This window comes from Podarcis raffonei, chromosome 17 (assembly GCF_027172205.1).
Source record: "Podarcis raffonei isolate rPodRaf1 chromosome 17, rPodRaf1.pri, whole genome shotgun sequence".
In the NCBI taxonomy this organism is placed as follows: Eukaryota; Metazoa; Chordata; class Lepidosauria; order Squamata; family Lacertidae; genus Podarcis; species Podarcis raffonei.
Window position 1 is genome coordinate 38,536,032 of NC_070618.1, and position 16,521 is coordinate 38,552,552.

Consider the following 16,521-nt stretch of genomic DNA (forward strand, 5'->3'; position numbering starts at 1 on the left):
CTGCACATGGAGGCTTCCTTGGGCTGCCGTGTCCCTTTTCGCAGATCTTCCGCTTCACTCCTTTTTCAGGACCCCTCCCTAAGCTCGCTGACCCACCTTGAAGTGGGCTAGGCACTTTTGCAGCTGTTGCCTTTATATAAACTTACTCAAGAGTAGATCCCACTCCACCCCCGCACTCCCAATTGGGATTGCGTGCCAAGTGAGCGTGCACAGGATTGCAGAAGCCTCGGGTCTGGGGATTCCTTCCTGCCCCGCCCGTCCGACTACCAGCCCCTGGAGGTGCGCGCAGCTTGGAGGCGCTCGCCGCTTCAGTGGGGCTCCTGCTCTGCTGCCCCGAGGTGGGCGTGTGTCTGGCTCTTCTGTGCGCATCGCCGTGCGCCCTTGGCCGCGCCTAACTTCACCGCCTCCCTCTCCTCTGTCGTTCTGCAGGATCCTGCGCCTTTAATCCCGGGCCCAACCTACCCAGCGCCGGGGTCCCACCCACCCCGAGCCCAGCCGTTATAATGAGCGGCTCTCAAGCGCGACTCCATCAGGCCGCAGGAGCAGGAGGCGTTGGTGGCGGCGGCGGCGGAGCAGGCAGCGGCAGCAACAGCAGCAGCATCCAGGGGGAGGTCGCTGCCGAGATGCCGGCCACCGAGAAGGACCTGGCGGAGGACGCGCCCTGGAAGAAGATCCAGCAGAACACCTTCACGCGCTGGTGCAACGAGCACCTGAAATGCGTCAACAAGCGCATCGCCAACTTGCAGACGGACTTGGGGGACGGGCTGCGCCTCATCGCGCTGCTCGAGGTGCTGAGCCAGAAGAAGATGGGGCGCAAGTACAACACGCGCCCCACTTTCCGGCAGATGCAGCTGGAGAACGTTTCGGTGGCGCTGGAGTTTCTGGAAAGAGAGAACATCAAGCTGGTCTCCATCGGTAAGTCCCAGCGAAAGTGGGGAGGGGGGGCGGAGAGGGCGAAAAGGGGACCTGAAGGGGGCATCCTAAAAGTGGGGGGTCTTTGGAGGAGGCGGGGCAGCACCCAAGTTTGTCTCTTACGGCGGGGGGAGACTGGAAAGGCACCCCGCTCTCCTCTACATGGCGAGGCCCAGGTGAAGAGGAGAGGGGCGCGCTTGGCCCCTCCCGCGAAGGGGGCGTGCGTAGCTTCGCGGGATGTGTGGCGGGGTTGGGCGGGGGGAGAAGGACCGCTGGCGGCGGATCGGGGCCGCCTCGGAGTTGGGGGTCCCATTTCTGTAGTCATGGGGTGCCTTTTGGGGAGAGTGGCGCGTGAGTTGCAGGGGGGCGGAAAGCGAAGAGGCCTGGCTGGAGGGGTGGGGCGGGCGGCCGGGCGGGCGCTGCATCTGGGCGTGGCGGGGAGGGTTGCAGAAGGCGGCTCCGGTTTCAGGCTTTTTGTCTGGAGTCTGCAAAAAGGGGGGGAAGCCCCCTTTCCTTCAGCCCGGCCTCGGTTCGCGTTGCTGCACCCCCGCCCTCCGCCCTCCGCCCCCTCCCTCCATCTCTGGCCCAGCCCACTCCGGCGCGCTCCGCTTCGGAAAGGCCCGTTAACTATTTCGGAATGGGAGGAGGGGCGGCCTGGCGCTTGCCTTCCGCTGAGCCATTTCTTGTAGATGCCTTTTGAATCGCCGGTCGAGCGAGCTCCTGGCGCGCCGCACGCACATTTTCCAAGCTCAAACAGTTTTGTCTTTTCCTTTTCTCCCCACCCGCCGCATGAAATTTGAATTACTGTACAGCTACACTGAGGGGGAAAGTTGCCCGGGAAGTGGAAGTGGGATGTGGTTGAGCCAACATCTGCTCTCTCCTAGATCACTAGCGGCAGCCCTTTGAACCCACAACCGAGACCTGAGGCAAGGGGAAGCCTTTGTCTTTCTGCTCTGATTTTGGGGTAAATCTTGGGTCAGTGCAGAGTCTGGGCAAAGATTCTCCCTTAAGGAAAGGTGTCAGGAAGTTGATGGACTCTTGAGCTCTTCCAGCTGTAGTAATGCCCTAGTACATACCATCCAACATTTCTACCATGAAAATAAGGACATCCTAAGGAGAAGTGGGACATTCTGGGGTCAAATCAGAAACTGGGATGAAATGGGGACACTTGGAGGGTCTGATAGTAGTCTGGAGTATTGCTACAGTGGCACATGCTGGGGATGAACAGTAACACAGAAAGAAGCTATGGCTCCAGATGGGGCCCTTAGCTAGGCTAGACTTTTAAGTACCCAGTTTGTGGGAGAGCCTCCTTATCTCTCCATAGATCTGGAGCTGCTCATACATAAACTATAACTAATGAACTGACTGGGTTTGTATGGAATGCTAATCCATAGTTAAAGTGAGTAAACCAACAGTCAGCAACAAACCATGGCTTATTTTTGCTAACAAAACCATAGCTAACTGTAGTTAAGGTGGTGGCCTGGGTTTGTATGCAACACCAAACCTTAACTAAGGTTTATTTAAACCATGGTTTAACACTGTATGTAAACTAGACCATAGTATCTCACATTGGAATTATGTGTACTGAGCAAAGATTGCATTCAATTCACTGATCCTTGTGTTCCCCTTGCTTTGCCACGGACCCCTAGCTCCTGAAGCAAAAGTTCAAGTGCCTCCTGTTTTGGCAGAAATACAAGAAAGCAAATGACTGTTAATTGCCCTTTGCCTTATAATAGGAGCAGCCTTTTCTTGGAAATGGGTGGTGACTCTCAGCTGCTTCCATGCTTGGGCAGCTTGAATTTGCTTGGATGCTTGGCATTTATGGTCCCAGCAAAGGGAGCCTTTTGGATAGCTTACCAGCCATCTAGGTTTGGACTGACTGGTGGTGGCTCCGCTGGTAAAAACTCCATGCAGTAAAAGCTGTGGATGGGTGTGTCTCTGAACAATGTAACATTGGCCCTGAGCAGCCTGGCTCTTCCATTGCCGGGTAGAGGAAGTAACCGATTCTAGTTTAGGTCTGACTCATTAATGTGGGAATCCTGGATGTCTCATTAGCTCTTCAGAAAAACCAATGGCTTATGCATACCTTGCTTTTGCAGGGAGCTTCCGGTGGCCTCTCATTCAGATTTATCATGCCTGCTCAGCTGCAGCACTGCTGAAACATCTGCTGTTCCCAGACAATTCACTGGGCCCAGACATCCCCACTGTTGATTCAGAGTCATGAGCATCCATAGCCTGTTCTGGGGTTGGGGTTTGCCCATAGCCCTTTGTTGAGGAAGTCAACTAAACCAAACTTGGGTGTATCTGAAGAAGTGTGCATGCACACGAAAGCTCATACCAAGAACTAACTTAGTTGGTCTTTAAGGTGCTACTGGAAGGAAAAAAAAAAATTGTTTTGACTATGGCAGACCAACACGGCTACCTTTCTGTAATTGGGTGGAAAAGAGTGACATGACTAAATACTGTTATAATTTAAAAAAAAACAACCCACAGTCATCTCCTACTGCTATCCTTTGGCTCCTGGAATGGCTGGTGTCAATCCATGTTGCTAATATAAGCAGAAAGTATTTTCTGTCCTGATGCCCCGGTCTCATTCCTGCTCTTTCCCACACTATCAGTTTGTAAAGACCTGGTGTCAGCTGGGATGTGTTGACATCCCAACACATGTAGCTCCTTGTATCCACTAAAATTGGGCCTGTGACTCTGCAAGCTAAATACAACCCAGCAGGGTCTTCATAAACATCCTGTTTTAGCTATGTTTGGCCCAGGGTTGCAAAAATGTGGCAGCGTGTTGAATGCCTGGCAGGCCTTAGTACTAGTGGGCTATGATTAGGTGGATCCTACACAAAAGGTGTAGACCTGTGTTACCTTATGTTGGACCTGGTGTGGTTCCTTGTCCACTTGACCAGGAACTCTATATCTTGGGGTAAAGTTGGGGTAACACACCTTGTAATACAGAGACAGCTTTCAAAGGCCTAGTTACTTTGAGTACCTCAAAGTCTTTAGTAGTTGTTCTGGTGACTATCCAGAGGTACAAAACCACCTATTATCCTGAAGCTGCAGGGTTTTCTATTATTTTAAAAAGTTCCCTATTGCCTATTTCTGGCAGCTGCCCATGTACGTTGCTGCAGGGACCCCTCTGTTGATGAAACCCTCTTGGTGTATCTGTCTGGGTGTGCTCTACACGGTTGTGAGCTGGTAATGATAGGAAAATCTGGATTAGATTGACTGCTGTGGTAAACTTGCTAGATATTCAGCAATGTGGTGGCTGTGTGTAACACTTGTAAAGCTGTACTGTATGGGAAGATCAGGCCCACCGAAGGGATCCTGGCTTTCATTCCAGCTCCCTGTAAGTGAGGCTCTAAACGGGCCCCATGTTGTTAGGCTCCAACTTGCATCTGCTCTACCCAGTGTGGTCAAGAAGGGTGGGAGTTGTGGTCCAGCAAGAGCTGGACAGAGGGTTCTACCCCCTGCTCTGTTTGACTCCCCCTGGAGCCTGCAGAAGACCCTGAGGACAGTGGGAAATGAGAATCCTGCGTTGCCCGTCAATGCAGTGAGTCAGTCCCTGGGCCACAGACTCTGACTCAGACAAGGTCTGGCAGCAGTTGCTGAGAAGTGGAAGGGCGTGCGCACACCATAACCATGCCTGTAGGCTAGAGATGGGTAGCCCTGTGCCTGGGTGTGCCTGTCTGTTCCTCCTCCTCCTCCTCCTCCTTGGGTTGGGGATGGGCTGGGCGGGTCTTTTGCTCCTCTTCACAGAGAGGCAGGATGTAGGAAAGGCGGGCAGAGAGGGAGGGACCAGGCCAAACATGTGGAGGGGGCGTTCTTTTCCCTCCCCCTGGAAGGAGAATCCTGTTGGGACAGAGGAGCTGCTGCCTGCCGGCCACTCCATATAAGGCTAAAAAATGCTGGAGCGGTCTGCTCTGTGGCTGGGTGGGCGGTGCAGAGCCGGGTGGGGAGGTGGCTGGGATGGGATGGCTTGCCTTCTCCCTGTCCCCCCCCCCATCACCACCCAGGGGGAAAAGGGAGCAGGGAAAGCATGGCGTATTTAACCCTGCCAGAGAGACGCATCTGCTCTGGCACATGAGAGCTAATGGGAAGGGGCTCCCATCCCAGCTGCTCTAGCCTTGACTGGGACTCTGCTCCTCCCGGGGAGGGAGGGGGCACGTGGCCTAATGTGGGTGAATCTCAGTGGCCTCTGGGTCTTAGATTCCCTTTGGCCCTCTTTGGTAATGCTTGTTCTGCAGTTTACAGCTTATTCAGCTCGACAGTGTTGAATGCTCCTCTCCAGCTTTGAGACTGACCCTGACGCCTGCCCTTTTGAATGCTCCCAGCTGCTATGGGGCTCAGTGGATATGGAGGGCAAAAGTGTGTGTGATGGGGAGGGAAGAATGCAGATGGAAGCTTGGAAAATGCCTTTTTTTCAGGATGGTACTCACTCCATGTTGCCTGTAACCAGATCCTGCAATCTGCTGCAGAGGAAGGAGAATAGCAGCTCCCTCTAATACTGTTGAGGGTTGTGTCATGTTAACTACTTGGAGGCCACAGACTGCTTGGGTAGAAGATGGACTGAAGCCTATTGGGTCCAAGTGTGTATATTGTGTGGCAGTAGCACATGTGTGGATGCTAGGAAGCTGTAGTTCAAGGGAGGGAGATCCTTTTTCACCGCAAGGGCCACATTCCCACCTAGCCAAACTATGGGAGCCTCAAGGAACTGGTGGGTGGGGCCAGAGCAGCAAATGTAAAATTTAGCTTTGTATACTAGGCTAGTAGTCATACCTCAGGTTGAAGTAGCTTCCAGATGAATATTTTTGGGTTGCGCTCTGCGGCGACCCGGAAATAATGGAGCGCGTTACTTCCAGGTTTCGTTGCTCGCACATGCGCAGACGCTCAAAATGACTTCACGCACATGCACGGAAGCGGCAACCTGTGCATGCGCAGTTGCGTCTTACGTTTACTTCAGGATGCGAACTGGGCTCAGGAACGGATCCCGTTCGTATCCAGAGGTATCACTGTATCTACAAACACACACTCTTCTCCATCCAGTACCTGTTGAGTTTCAGTGGCAGACAGAGGCGCTTTGAGGGTTACATTTGGCCCTTGAGCCTGAGATTCCGCACCCTGTTTTAGCAAAAAGCAGTTCCACAGCACATGCAACAAAACACACATGCACAGTCCTGTCACTGTGGGGGTCCTTAGCCACAAGCTTTATGTAACCTGCTTTGTGGAGCACATTCCCTGTAAACATGTAAGTATATTCTTCCAGAAGGTGCCAGGTACTTAATTTCTTCCTTCATGGGTCATAAAACAGAGTTGTTTGCTTTCCATACTAAAAAGACAACTGACCTGTCTAAATTATGCAAGTTAAACCATTTTTCATAATTCTGCTTCCCCCTACTGTTATGGGGTAGAGGAGCATTTAGACTCCTTCACTTGAGGTCTTTAAGCATAAAACAAATAATTTTATTATTTATACCCCACGTATCTGGCTGGGTTGCCCCAGCCACGCTGGGTGGCTTCCAACACATATGAAAACACAGTGAAACATCAAACACTGGAAACTTCCCGATACAGGGCTGCCTTCAGCTTGGCGGAGGCTGTCAGGGATGCTATAGTTGAGATTCCTGCATTGCGCGGGGTTGGGCTAGATGACCTTGGGCTACCTTCCAGTTCTGCTGTTCTATGATTCTATATAAATGTAAAGGGCACTGAAAACCTGACCTCAAACCGCTGGAAGGTTTCTTCAGTAATTTTTATGACTTCTGTTGCATTCACACCCACCCACACCCCACATGCACTTGCAAGAAGCCTTTTCCTGCTTCAGTGAAAACCACCTTCTTGTGTTTGTGCAGCTGCAGGAATTATTTATTACATTTGTATGCCACCCTTTATTGGAAAATCACAGAGTACAGTGCTACCTCGGGTTACAAATGCTTCAGGTTACAGACTCCGCTAACCCGGAAGTAGTACCTCGGGTTAAGAACTTTGCTTCAGGGTGAGAACAGAAATCGCGGTGCGGCGGGAGGCCCCATTAGCTAAAGTGGTACCTCAGGTTAAGAACAGTTTCAGGTTAAGAACGGACCTCCAGAATGAATTAAGTTCTTAACCCAAGGTACCACTGTAGTTCACCACATAAAGCACTTAGGATGTGCTTGGCTTGGTGACGTCTTGGACATGGTGTTCCGCTTCCATGTTGGGAGTCAAATGGTTGACTTGGGGAACCATCCTGCCCCTCTGATTTTCCATCTTACACCTAGGAACAGGTTCTGTGCTTCTGAGACTAGACCATCGCTTTGAATTCATTCTAGGTTCTCTTCTGTTGCCTTGATCTTCATCAGTCTCTTTCACTTTGTATCTGGAGGTTGATTCTTCCTTCATACCTTGTGCTCCGGAACCCATAGGATCTGTACACTGGCTTAAAAAAATAGAATAAAAGAATGCACAACATCAAATGCATTTAAAGCAGAAGAACGCATAATAAATAGCATAGTCAAGCAGTACAATGCTGACCTTGAAAATAGCCAGGTCTTCACTGCCTGCTGAAAAAAAGGCAAACCATTACTAGGTCAGGTGGGTCTCCCTTGGGAGTAAATCCCATAATGGTGGTGCCACAACTGAAGGCAAGGGAATACAGGGCAGGGCCTTGGGCTGTTCCTTAGAGCCTGTGGGAGTTCAGCTTTATCCAGCTTGCCTACCCCTTGGGGTTTAGAGGAAGGTTGCTTAAGACTTGTCTGAACCTGAGCTGAGGGAGAATAGTTGGGCCCCTTTCAGCTGCTGTGTCTAGTCTCTGGAGAGGTTAATCTTGGCAGGAGGCCAGTGCATTGAAGGAATTCTTTGTTTCCCTGAATCTGGTGTGTTTACATCAATCTGCTGCTGCGCAATCCTGGCCAGGCCTCTTTCTACTGCTGCTGCTGCTGCGGCTGCTGCTGCTTCCTCTTCTGTTGCCTCTAACCATATACAAAGGGTGGGATTCCTTCATACAGTTTCACCAAGCGGTTCTTGGGTAGTGTCTCCTCCACATGTACACTTCCCATCCCTATCTTCCTTTGCTCCAAATTCCCTCCATGACATCTTCTGACTCGCCAATTTCTTCCTTTGAGTCGGCACGCAGTCAGCGCAGCAGAACACCTGAATTAAGGGCTGCCTGAGTGATGCTTTTGCTTTGCAACATTTCTGCTTTTTCTTGCTTCAAGACCTCAAGGTAACAAAAATCTATGTTTGGTAACAGCCCACATACTGTGGGATTCATGGCAGTATGTTGCAAACAAAAATTGTAGGAGACTCTATATAAGAGATACATATATGGGCATAGAAATAAATAAAGTGGGGCCAACAAAGGGCATGGGGCAGAAGAACATAGCTCTCCCCCCACGCCCAGGCTCCATTGGCTGCGTTTCTTTATGGCCTTGTAGCAAAATTGGGCTTAACTGTGGGGGCCATTTTACACATGCATGTTTAGTACTGGATTTTTTCAGCACTTGTTGACTTGCTCCTGAATAGACTCACTGGGAATAATTTTGTGTTTTAGTATTCCTTTACTTAAATTTGTGGCAAAAATGCTGTAGCCGTTAAAATGAATTGAACTGCAAGCAGATAATGTTATTAAAACAAAACAAATTAAAAGGCCTGTTCAAATAAAATGTTTACCTAGTCCCTGAAACTCAATTAAGGGTTGGCACCAGATACGGTGAGCTGCTGAGGGCATTCTAGAGTTTGGGCATCACCTCTTGAAGGAGCCCTGGATACAGTACACTTAACCTCAGGAGGAGGGCAAGGGAGAGAATGACTCTTATGACCTGTTTCAAGTATTTCCAATATTCTAAGGGGAAAGGCTGTTAGGTACAGGAGCAGACACTTTTATACCACTTTAACAGTCATGGTGTCCCCCAAAGAATAATGGGAATTGTAGTTTGTTAAGGCCGCTAAGATCACTATTCCTCTCACAGACCTACTGTTTACCAGTCAATCCCTCTTCCCAAATAACTCTGGGAGTTGTAGTTCTGTGAGGGAAATGAGGTCACGCAACAGCATCCTTAACAAACGTCATTTCCTAGGATTCTTAGGGGGACGTACCATGACTGATGAAAGTGATACAACTTTATATAGTGTATAACACCGGTGGGTCCTTACTTCCAAGTAAGTGTACCTGAATCTGATTCACAGCTACAGTAATACTTCATCTCACTGTCATGTTGCCAAAGGAGGGGGGCATTGTTGTCGCCACACTTTGCAAGGAAAAGGAGAAAATGAAGCAAAGCTATAGCCACTGAGCTCAATACAATCCAGTCAGCTTCTGGTGCTTTCAGATTTATCAGGTTTTAAACTAGTTTGCATAAAGTTTGACTGCCGTCCTGAGTGGCTGGAGAACTGTATTCGGATCAGATTCAAATCTCTACTCAGTCATGAAAGCTTACTGGGTGATCTTGAGACCATCATTCCCTCACAGCCAAAACTACCTCACAGGGTTGTTGTAATGAAACTTGAGGGAGTATGGACCATGTATGCCACCCAAAATTCCCTGGATGAAGCAGGGGATAAAAATAATAAATGGAACCCACAGCAAGAACAATACGTCAAGTATCAATTGCAACTTGTTTATTTTCTGTTGTCACTGTTATTTTAAGATAAGGTTGGGAAGGGTAGATGTGGAAGAGACCCTACCAAAGAGACTTGAGACTGTATAAAGGAAAGCCATTCTTTGTACATGGTTGGTGGCAGTGATGGCGTCTAAAGTGGCAGGGAGTGGCCAATGAGTGAAAAAGGCATGGTAATAACCAGCACACACGGGCCACTTTAAAAATCTTTTTTAAGTTTCTTCAAACATGTTACCTGCAGTCACATTATGGCCATTCTTCATCAAAATCTCTCCCACCAACTTCTCCAGGCCCCTAAGGACAGAATCTCTTGCTAGAAGCTTGTTCTGTAGGTCTCGGATCTATTGAGGAGGTGAGAAAAGATGGGAGTGGACTTACTACTTGGTGGAAACTTCCTCGTGGGTTTCCTTAGGTGTAGAGACTGGTCTTCCTCCTACTAAAGGAGAGAATTCTGAGGGGAGAAGGCCTAGGATGTTGCTGAGTGGGGCTCGTCTTCCCTGAAAGTCCAGACCACTGTCCTCTTTTGTGAATGCTGAACTGTGCTTCTGACTCTCAGACAGCAAAGCTATTGTGGATGGGAATCTGAAGCTGATCCTGGGCCTGATCTGGACGCTCATCCTGCACTACTCTATCTCCATGCCCATGTGGGATGAGGAAGATGACGAAGAGGCCAAGAAACAAACCCCCAAGCAGCGACTGCTGGGCTGGATTCAAAACAAACTGCCTCAATTGCCCATCACCAACTTCAGCAAGGACTGGCAGAGTGGCCGGGCACTAGGCGCTCTTGTTGACAGCTGTGCCCCAGGTAAGCGTAGGAGCAGCACTGTTCATGTGGGGGTGGGAGGGTGAACTTGAGAGGTTTGCAAGGAGGCTTCTTCTGACTTGCTCACATGGGAGCTGGAGGGCCAGCACTACTTCCTGTGTTAGTTGACCCATAGATCAGGAGTAGCTAATGAGGCTCCCTCCAGAGGTTTCTGAACTACAACTCTTGTCATCCTTGATCATGGCCATGCTGGCTGGGGCTGATGGGAGTTGGAGTACATCATCATCTGGAGGGCACCAGCATTGGCTATCCTTGTCCTTGATGCCAACTCCATCTTGGCCCTGGGTCTAATATTCTGCTGAGGGTTTGGGATGCCTGTGATGGAGTTGCCTGTGCTGGATGCCTGCTCCTTCGGCTTTATTTCTACCTTATGTTGTGGACGGATGCTACAGTGCCCCAGAGCACTGTTCCAGAGATCTGTATGGAGGAAGTGTTACTACTATGTGTGACTGACAAAGAGCTGGGACTCTCTCTCAAACAGGTCTGTGCCCTGACTGGGATTCGTGGGATGCTAGCAAACCTGTCAACAATGCCCGGGAGGCCATGCAGCAAGCGGATGACTGGCTGGGCATCCCACAGGTAAGCAGCACAGATACTTGGTCTGTGCTATACAGAACTCTGTGTTAAGCTGAACTCTGCTATGGGTAGGTGTATTGGCAAAAGTGTTTACTGCTTCCAGTTTTGGCCAGGGGCAAGTGAGCAATGTAGAGTCCGAAGGTGTCTTATCCCTTGACCCCCACCCCAGAAATGCTTAGAATAGTTACATTCTAGGGCCCCCTCTGCAGCCTTCAGGGCTAGAAGTCTGCTTTTTGAAAAACAAGCACTGGGTTTCCTGGGAGGCTGCATCCTGTGCCTGCTCTGTACTTGACTCCTGGCGTGTGAGAGGTCAACTTGCCTCTTCTTTGCTGCCTCCAGCTATTTGCCTTCTTTCCTCTGTAGGTGATCACTCCTGAAGAGATTGTGGACCCCAATGTTGATGAGCACTCGGTCATGACATACCTCTCCCAGTTCCCCAAAGCTAAGCTAAAGCCAGGAGCCCCCCTTAGGCCCAAACTGAACCCCAAGAAAGCCAGAGCTTATGGCCCAGGTGAGTCCAGGAACAGGTGGTAAAGGCTTGGGATTACATGTGTGCAGAGGAGGGTCTGGAGGACTTCTTAAACAATTGGGAGATTGACCACAGTGGGGGCAGGTGGGTGTTGACAAGGGATCTTTCCTAGGACAGCGTTCTTCAACCTTGGGTCCCCAGATGTGGTTGGACTGCAGCTTCCATAATCCTGCTATTTTAGCCAATGGGATGATGGGAGTAGTAGCCCAACAATCTCTGGGGACCCCGGGTGTTGTGAATAGAATAGCTGCTTCATAGGGCTTGACTTGGGTACGTGGGTGGCGCTGTGGGTTAAACCACAGAGCCTAGGACTTGCCGATCAGAAGGTCGGCAGTTCGAATCCCCGTGACGGGGTGAGCTCCCGTTGCTCGGTCCCAGCTCTTGCCAACCTAGCAGTTTGAAAGCACGTCAAAGTGGAAGTAGATAAATAGGTACCGCTCTGGCAGGAAGGTAAACAGCGTTTCCGTGCGCTGCTCTGGTTCGCCAGAAGCGACTTAGTCATGCTGGCCACATGACCCGGAAGCTGTACGCTGGCTTCCTTGGCCAATAAAGTGAGATAAGCGCCATAACCCCAGAGTCAGCCACGACTGGACCTAATGGTCAGGGGTCCCTTTACCTTTATGCTTTTTTAACCTCTTCCTTGTAACACCCTGTGATCGCCTTGTGATGGTTTGCTCTGTACCATCTCTGTGGCTCTCCCATCAGCTCTAGCTAGCATGTGTGAGCTTTCCTGAGGTCATCCAGGTTGTACAGTGGAGGTGATGCTAGAACCACTGCTGTACAAATTGATGGCACCACAGGCCAGGGGATGGTACAGTTACTACTGTGTCTGATCATTTCACAGGCATTGAGCCCACAGGCAACATGGTGAAGAAGAAGGCAGAGTTCACCGTTGAAACGATCAGTGCTGGCCAGGGAGAAGTGCTAGTCTATGTGGAGGACCCTGCTGGACATCGGGAAGAAGTGAGTCCCCCTGGGAGTGTGTCCTTAGTGGTCTGGATGGCCAGGCATTGAGGCGGAAGAGTTATGGGGGGTGTTTGGGGTGGGTTGTACAATGCCAACCACTACTGAACTTCCTCTGTCTGTCCTCAAGGCAAAGGTCATTGCCAACAATGACAAGAACCGGACGTTCTCGGTGTGGTATGTGCCAAAGGTGACAGGAATCCACAAGGTAAGAGTCTGTATATCGTGTAGGTGATTGGGAGAAAATTCTGGAACTGGGCCTTCATCTCAGTGATCAACATTTGACGACCTTCACTTTTTGCTCCAGGTGACGGTACTGTTTGCTGGGCAGCACATTGCCAAGAGCCCCTTTGAGGTGAATGTGGACAAATCGCACGGGGATGCCAGCAAGGTCACTGCCCAGGGCCCTGGCCTGGAGCCTGTGGGCAACATTGCCAACAAGACCACCTACTTTGAGATCTTCACTGCTGGTCAGTGGATGGGGGCGGGGTGCTGGTTCTGAGAGGGTGGAAGGGTGTTGGCCAGCTGAAGCCTGGACCCAGCTTGAAAGCAAATGACGTAGTTGGCTGGTTTCTTAGAAACTTGTTATAAAAAGTTTAGCCACCATTCCCCAACCTGGTGCATTCTAGGACCACAGCTCCCATCAGCCCCAGCATTCTTGGCCCCAATGGTCAGAGGATGGGAACTGCAGTCCAGCAACACTGGGGGAGGGAGTACTGTGTTGGGGACACCTGAATTGTTGGCAATGAATAAACTGTTGTTGGAGAACTTTTCTCACTATGAACTGAGTAATTGTGTTGGAGGCTTCAATTTCTCGCCAAAGTGGAACCTTTCTAGCTCTCCTGCTTTCGGAGTTGCTTGTCAAAGCAACATGTCTTCAGAGACTAACAGCTCTGGGTAGGAGGGCTTCCAAGCTGGGAACAAGTCAGGCTACACATAGCATTTTTGAGTGTCCAGTGCTTCACATAAGATTGTTGGGAGGATTACAGAGAATACCAAAAGGAAGAGATTGTGAGCGAGTAGCTTGCCCAAGGCTGTCCGTGGAGGAGGGCAGCTTAGTTGGCTTAACAGCCCCACTCTGACTCCTTCAAGGTAGGCTGTGGCTGGAGGAACTGCTTTCTGCTCCTGCTGTCCAGGCCTTAGTTGGTCAACATTTTGGTGAAGTTTATGCCTGTTCCTTCAGCATGCCATAGAGTAGGAGGCAGAATGATCAGACATTTATATTAGGAATATACAGTTTCATGATTCCACGTGTTCTTAAGTTTCATATGTGTAATTGTGAATTCAGAACTGCCCTGAGTAATATTGTATTCAACGGGGCAGGATATGAAACGAAACAGTGATTCAGAGTACACAGTAGAGCTTGCTTTGAGATCAGTCATCCTTGATTCTCTTATCCAGGAATGTCACCCTCTCTCCTTGCCTGCCTTGAAACTCTCGGCTCTTCTCCCTTCAGGCAAAAGGCAACTTCCTTGTCCCAACAGCCCTTTGCAAACAATTGGTCTCTTGTCTTGGCGTTTCATTTTTATTTATAGCTGGATGTTAGAACAGTCTCCTCTGAACTCGTGAGGCTGAAGATGAGTACCTTTGCTTCCAGACTAGTTGCTGCCTAAGCAAGTCTGTCTGAATTGTTGGCCTCATCTTCCAAGCATGAAAGGTCTCCCACTAAATCCTAGCTGAAGCCTATCCAGTGCTAAGTAGAGCATAACTTGCAGCCCACAGTCACTGTAGCAAACAAATCTTCCATTTCTTTGCTTTCAGAAATGGGTTTGTTACCAAAGGCTGAAACATAGTGAAGTTTTAACTTGGGGACATTGTGGTGTTTTCTCCACTAGCTAGAAAGAAGCTGCAAGCAAACTTTAAGTCTGCTCTTAAATGTCTTTAATTGCTAGGTGCATGGCTACAGGGTGCGCTAAGCATGGAAGGTAGGGATGCAGTATAAATAGCACTTGAATTCTGTTCTTAAAATGCTGCCCCAAGAAACCTGCAATTCCCACGTAAATTAAATAGAGCAAGCAAAACTTGCATGATGTTTCTCTTGCACAGCGCTGCTAACTACAGAAAATGGCAAGGAGTTGTGCAGGGCTTTATTTTTCCCCTGGAAACCCATTACTGTGTTCTTGGTCCAGATCAAAGGCCTTCCTGTAATTGAATACTTAAGGTTGCAAGCACTATCTCCACCTGACACCTGCCTCTCTTCATCTTACCCTAATCCCTCCCCCCAGGCGCTGGTGTTGGGGAAATCGAGGTAATCATCCAAGATCCGACTGGCAAGAAAGGGACAGTGGAGCAGCAGCTGGAGGATAAAGGCAATAGCACCTACCGCTGCACCTACAAGCCCACTCTGGAGGGCACCTACACCATCTACATCACCTTTGGGGGCATCCCCATCCCCCGCAGCCCATATACGGTCACCATTGGCCAGGGTGAGTCTCCCATCTGGCACGGGGCTTCTTGGTGGGGTCTCTTTTAACCTTAACACCACTGCTGCTGCTTGGTTTCCTCTTTGTGACCAGAAGGGGGGTGGTTCTTTGTTCTGCTCCTAACGCTTCTCCTCTCCTCTCTGCCTACCTCCACCTGTCCTGGCCCAGCTCTCCTCTGCTCTGTCCTCTCTTCCTCTGAAGAGCCATCTCCCTGGATCTCTGCTGGCACTCATCTCCTCCCAGCTGCTCGGCGCCTGGATCCAGGGCCAATGGTATTTCACTCTTGGCAGGTGTGGGTGGGGACCTGTGGCAAGGGTGCATGTTGCTTCTGTCCAGGGGAGCAGCCTATTGGCTTGAGATCCGGCCTCCCTCTCGTGGGTGGAGCTAGTTGAATGCCTGGCGTCTTAATGATGGCAAAGACCCACCCAGTTGGGAAAACTGGAATTCTACTTGATAGGGACGCTCACCCTCTCTGCCACCCCTCTCTCTGCTGCTACAGCATGCAACCCAAATGCTTGCCGGGCCGTGGGTCGAGGCCTCCAGCCCAAAGGTGTCCGAGTGAAGGAGACAGCAGATTTCAAGGTCTACACAAAAGGCGCTGGCAGCGGAGAGCTCAAAGTGACAATAAAAGGCCCAAGTAAGTCCAGTGTGTCTTTGTCTTCCCCACCCTCTGTGTTTCAGACATGGGAGGGTGGGATTTGCACTTAACCCAGAAGCTCTGCCTTTTGGCCTGGAAGCGCTATAGTCTAATTACTCTGTGTGGGAAGTGTTGGGAGCCTGATGACACTTTGCATAGGCTGAGAGGCATTCGGGGTGCAGCTGCTGTCTTAAAGCAGACCTGTAGCTTGTATGGTAATGCCTCTTTGGAAGGCAAGCAGTACACTGCAAAGCCCATCTGGCTAGTGCATGCCCAGATCTGAAGAAACTGCAGAGCAGTGTTCAAAACACCCATTGTTCTAAGCACATTTTGTGACAGGGAATTTCATTAGTGCGAGAGGTTTCTGAGCTCTGGGCGTAGAACTGTGCCTAAGATTTCAGTTTAAAACTGCAGAGTGGAAAGAAAGGAGGACTTTTTTCTGCCTCCCCACTTCCAGCTACTCTCTGAAGACTGGAGAAGAGACCCTCTTAAGAATATTAGGGGGTGGGCAGGGGAAGGACTAGACCATCTTCAGCTTTGTATTGTTATAAAAAAGTGTGCCTAGCCATTCCCTTGTTGTGCCCATAACCTAGGTTTAAGGTGCCATTTAGCTCCTAGCCTTCATAACTCAGTTTCTAACACAGCTGCAGAGTTATTTATTACCAATGGGGGAACAGGCTGATTGCACAGAAGCCTGTTGCTTTTGCTGTCCTGCAGCATCCATTGATAGGGATGTGGTGATTTGGGCTCCACTGTCTCTCAGTCATGGCAAGCTCTAGAATCTCTTTGAAGCCTAAGAAGCTATCAATCTCGCTTGCTTGCCCATGGACTGTTTTAAAATTCTTGGGTCTTACAGCAGGAAGTTCTTCTGGTGCAAGTGTAATTGGTCTGTAGGAGGGGCTGATGGTGGCATTTGTACTTTGTGCAAGCATGGAAATGTGCTGAGGCAAGGAAGCAAAGCAGTAAATTGAGTGGCTGTTGTGGAGTCAATGGTGGGGCAAGCAGAGCCACAAACCACTGTAGAAAACATAATTGGGTTCTTGTCTGGGCTGGAAGGAGAGGCT

At 50.0% G+C, this 16,521-nt stretch overlaps 1 protein-coding gene across 4 annotated transcripts in view; it reads left to right on the plus strand.

Moving 5' to 3' along the window:
- Window positions 1-381: 381 nt before the first annotated feature.
- Window positions 382-16,521, plus strand: part of FLNA (filamin A) — a 72,269-nt gene continuing 56,129 nt past the window's right edge. For 2 of the 4 annotated variants that reach the window (XM_053371513.1, XM_053371514.1), the window contains exons 1-9: window positions 382-915; window positions 10,063-10,311; window positions 10,811-10,908; window positions 11,269-11,416; window positions 12,279-12,397; window positions 12,528-12,605; window positions 12,705-12,867; window positions 14,623-14,823; window positions 15,320-15,457. In XM_053371513.1, coding sequence (XP_053227488.1) covers window positions 504-915; window positions 10,063-10,311; window positions 10,811-10,908; window positions 11,269-11,416; window positions 12,279-12,397; window positions 12,528-12,605; window positions 12,705-12,867; window positions 14,623-14,823; window positions 15,320-15,457 — 1,606 coding nt within the window. In that variant the 5' untranslated portion in view covers window positions 382-503. The remainder of the gene's footprint in view (window positions 916-10,062; window positions 10,312-10,810; window positions 10,909-11,268; window positions 11,417-12,278; window positions 12,398-12,527; window positions 12,606-12,704; window positions 12,868-14,622; window positions 14,824-15,319; window positions 15,458-16,521) is intronic. The other 2 variants (XM_053371515.1, XM_053371516.1) reach the window with 1 other exon arrangement.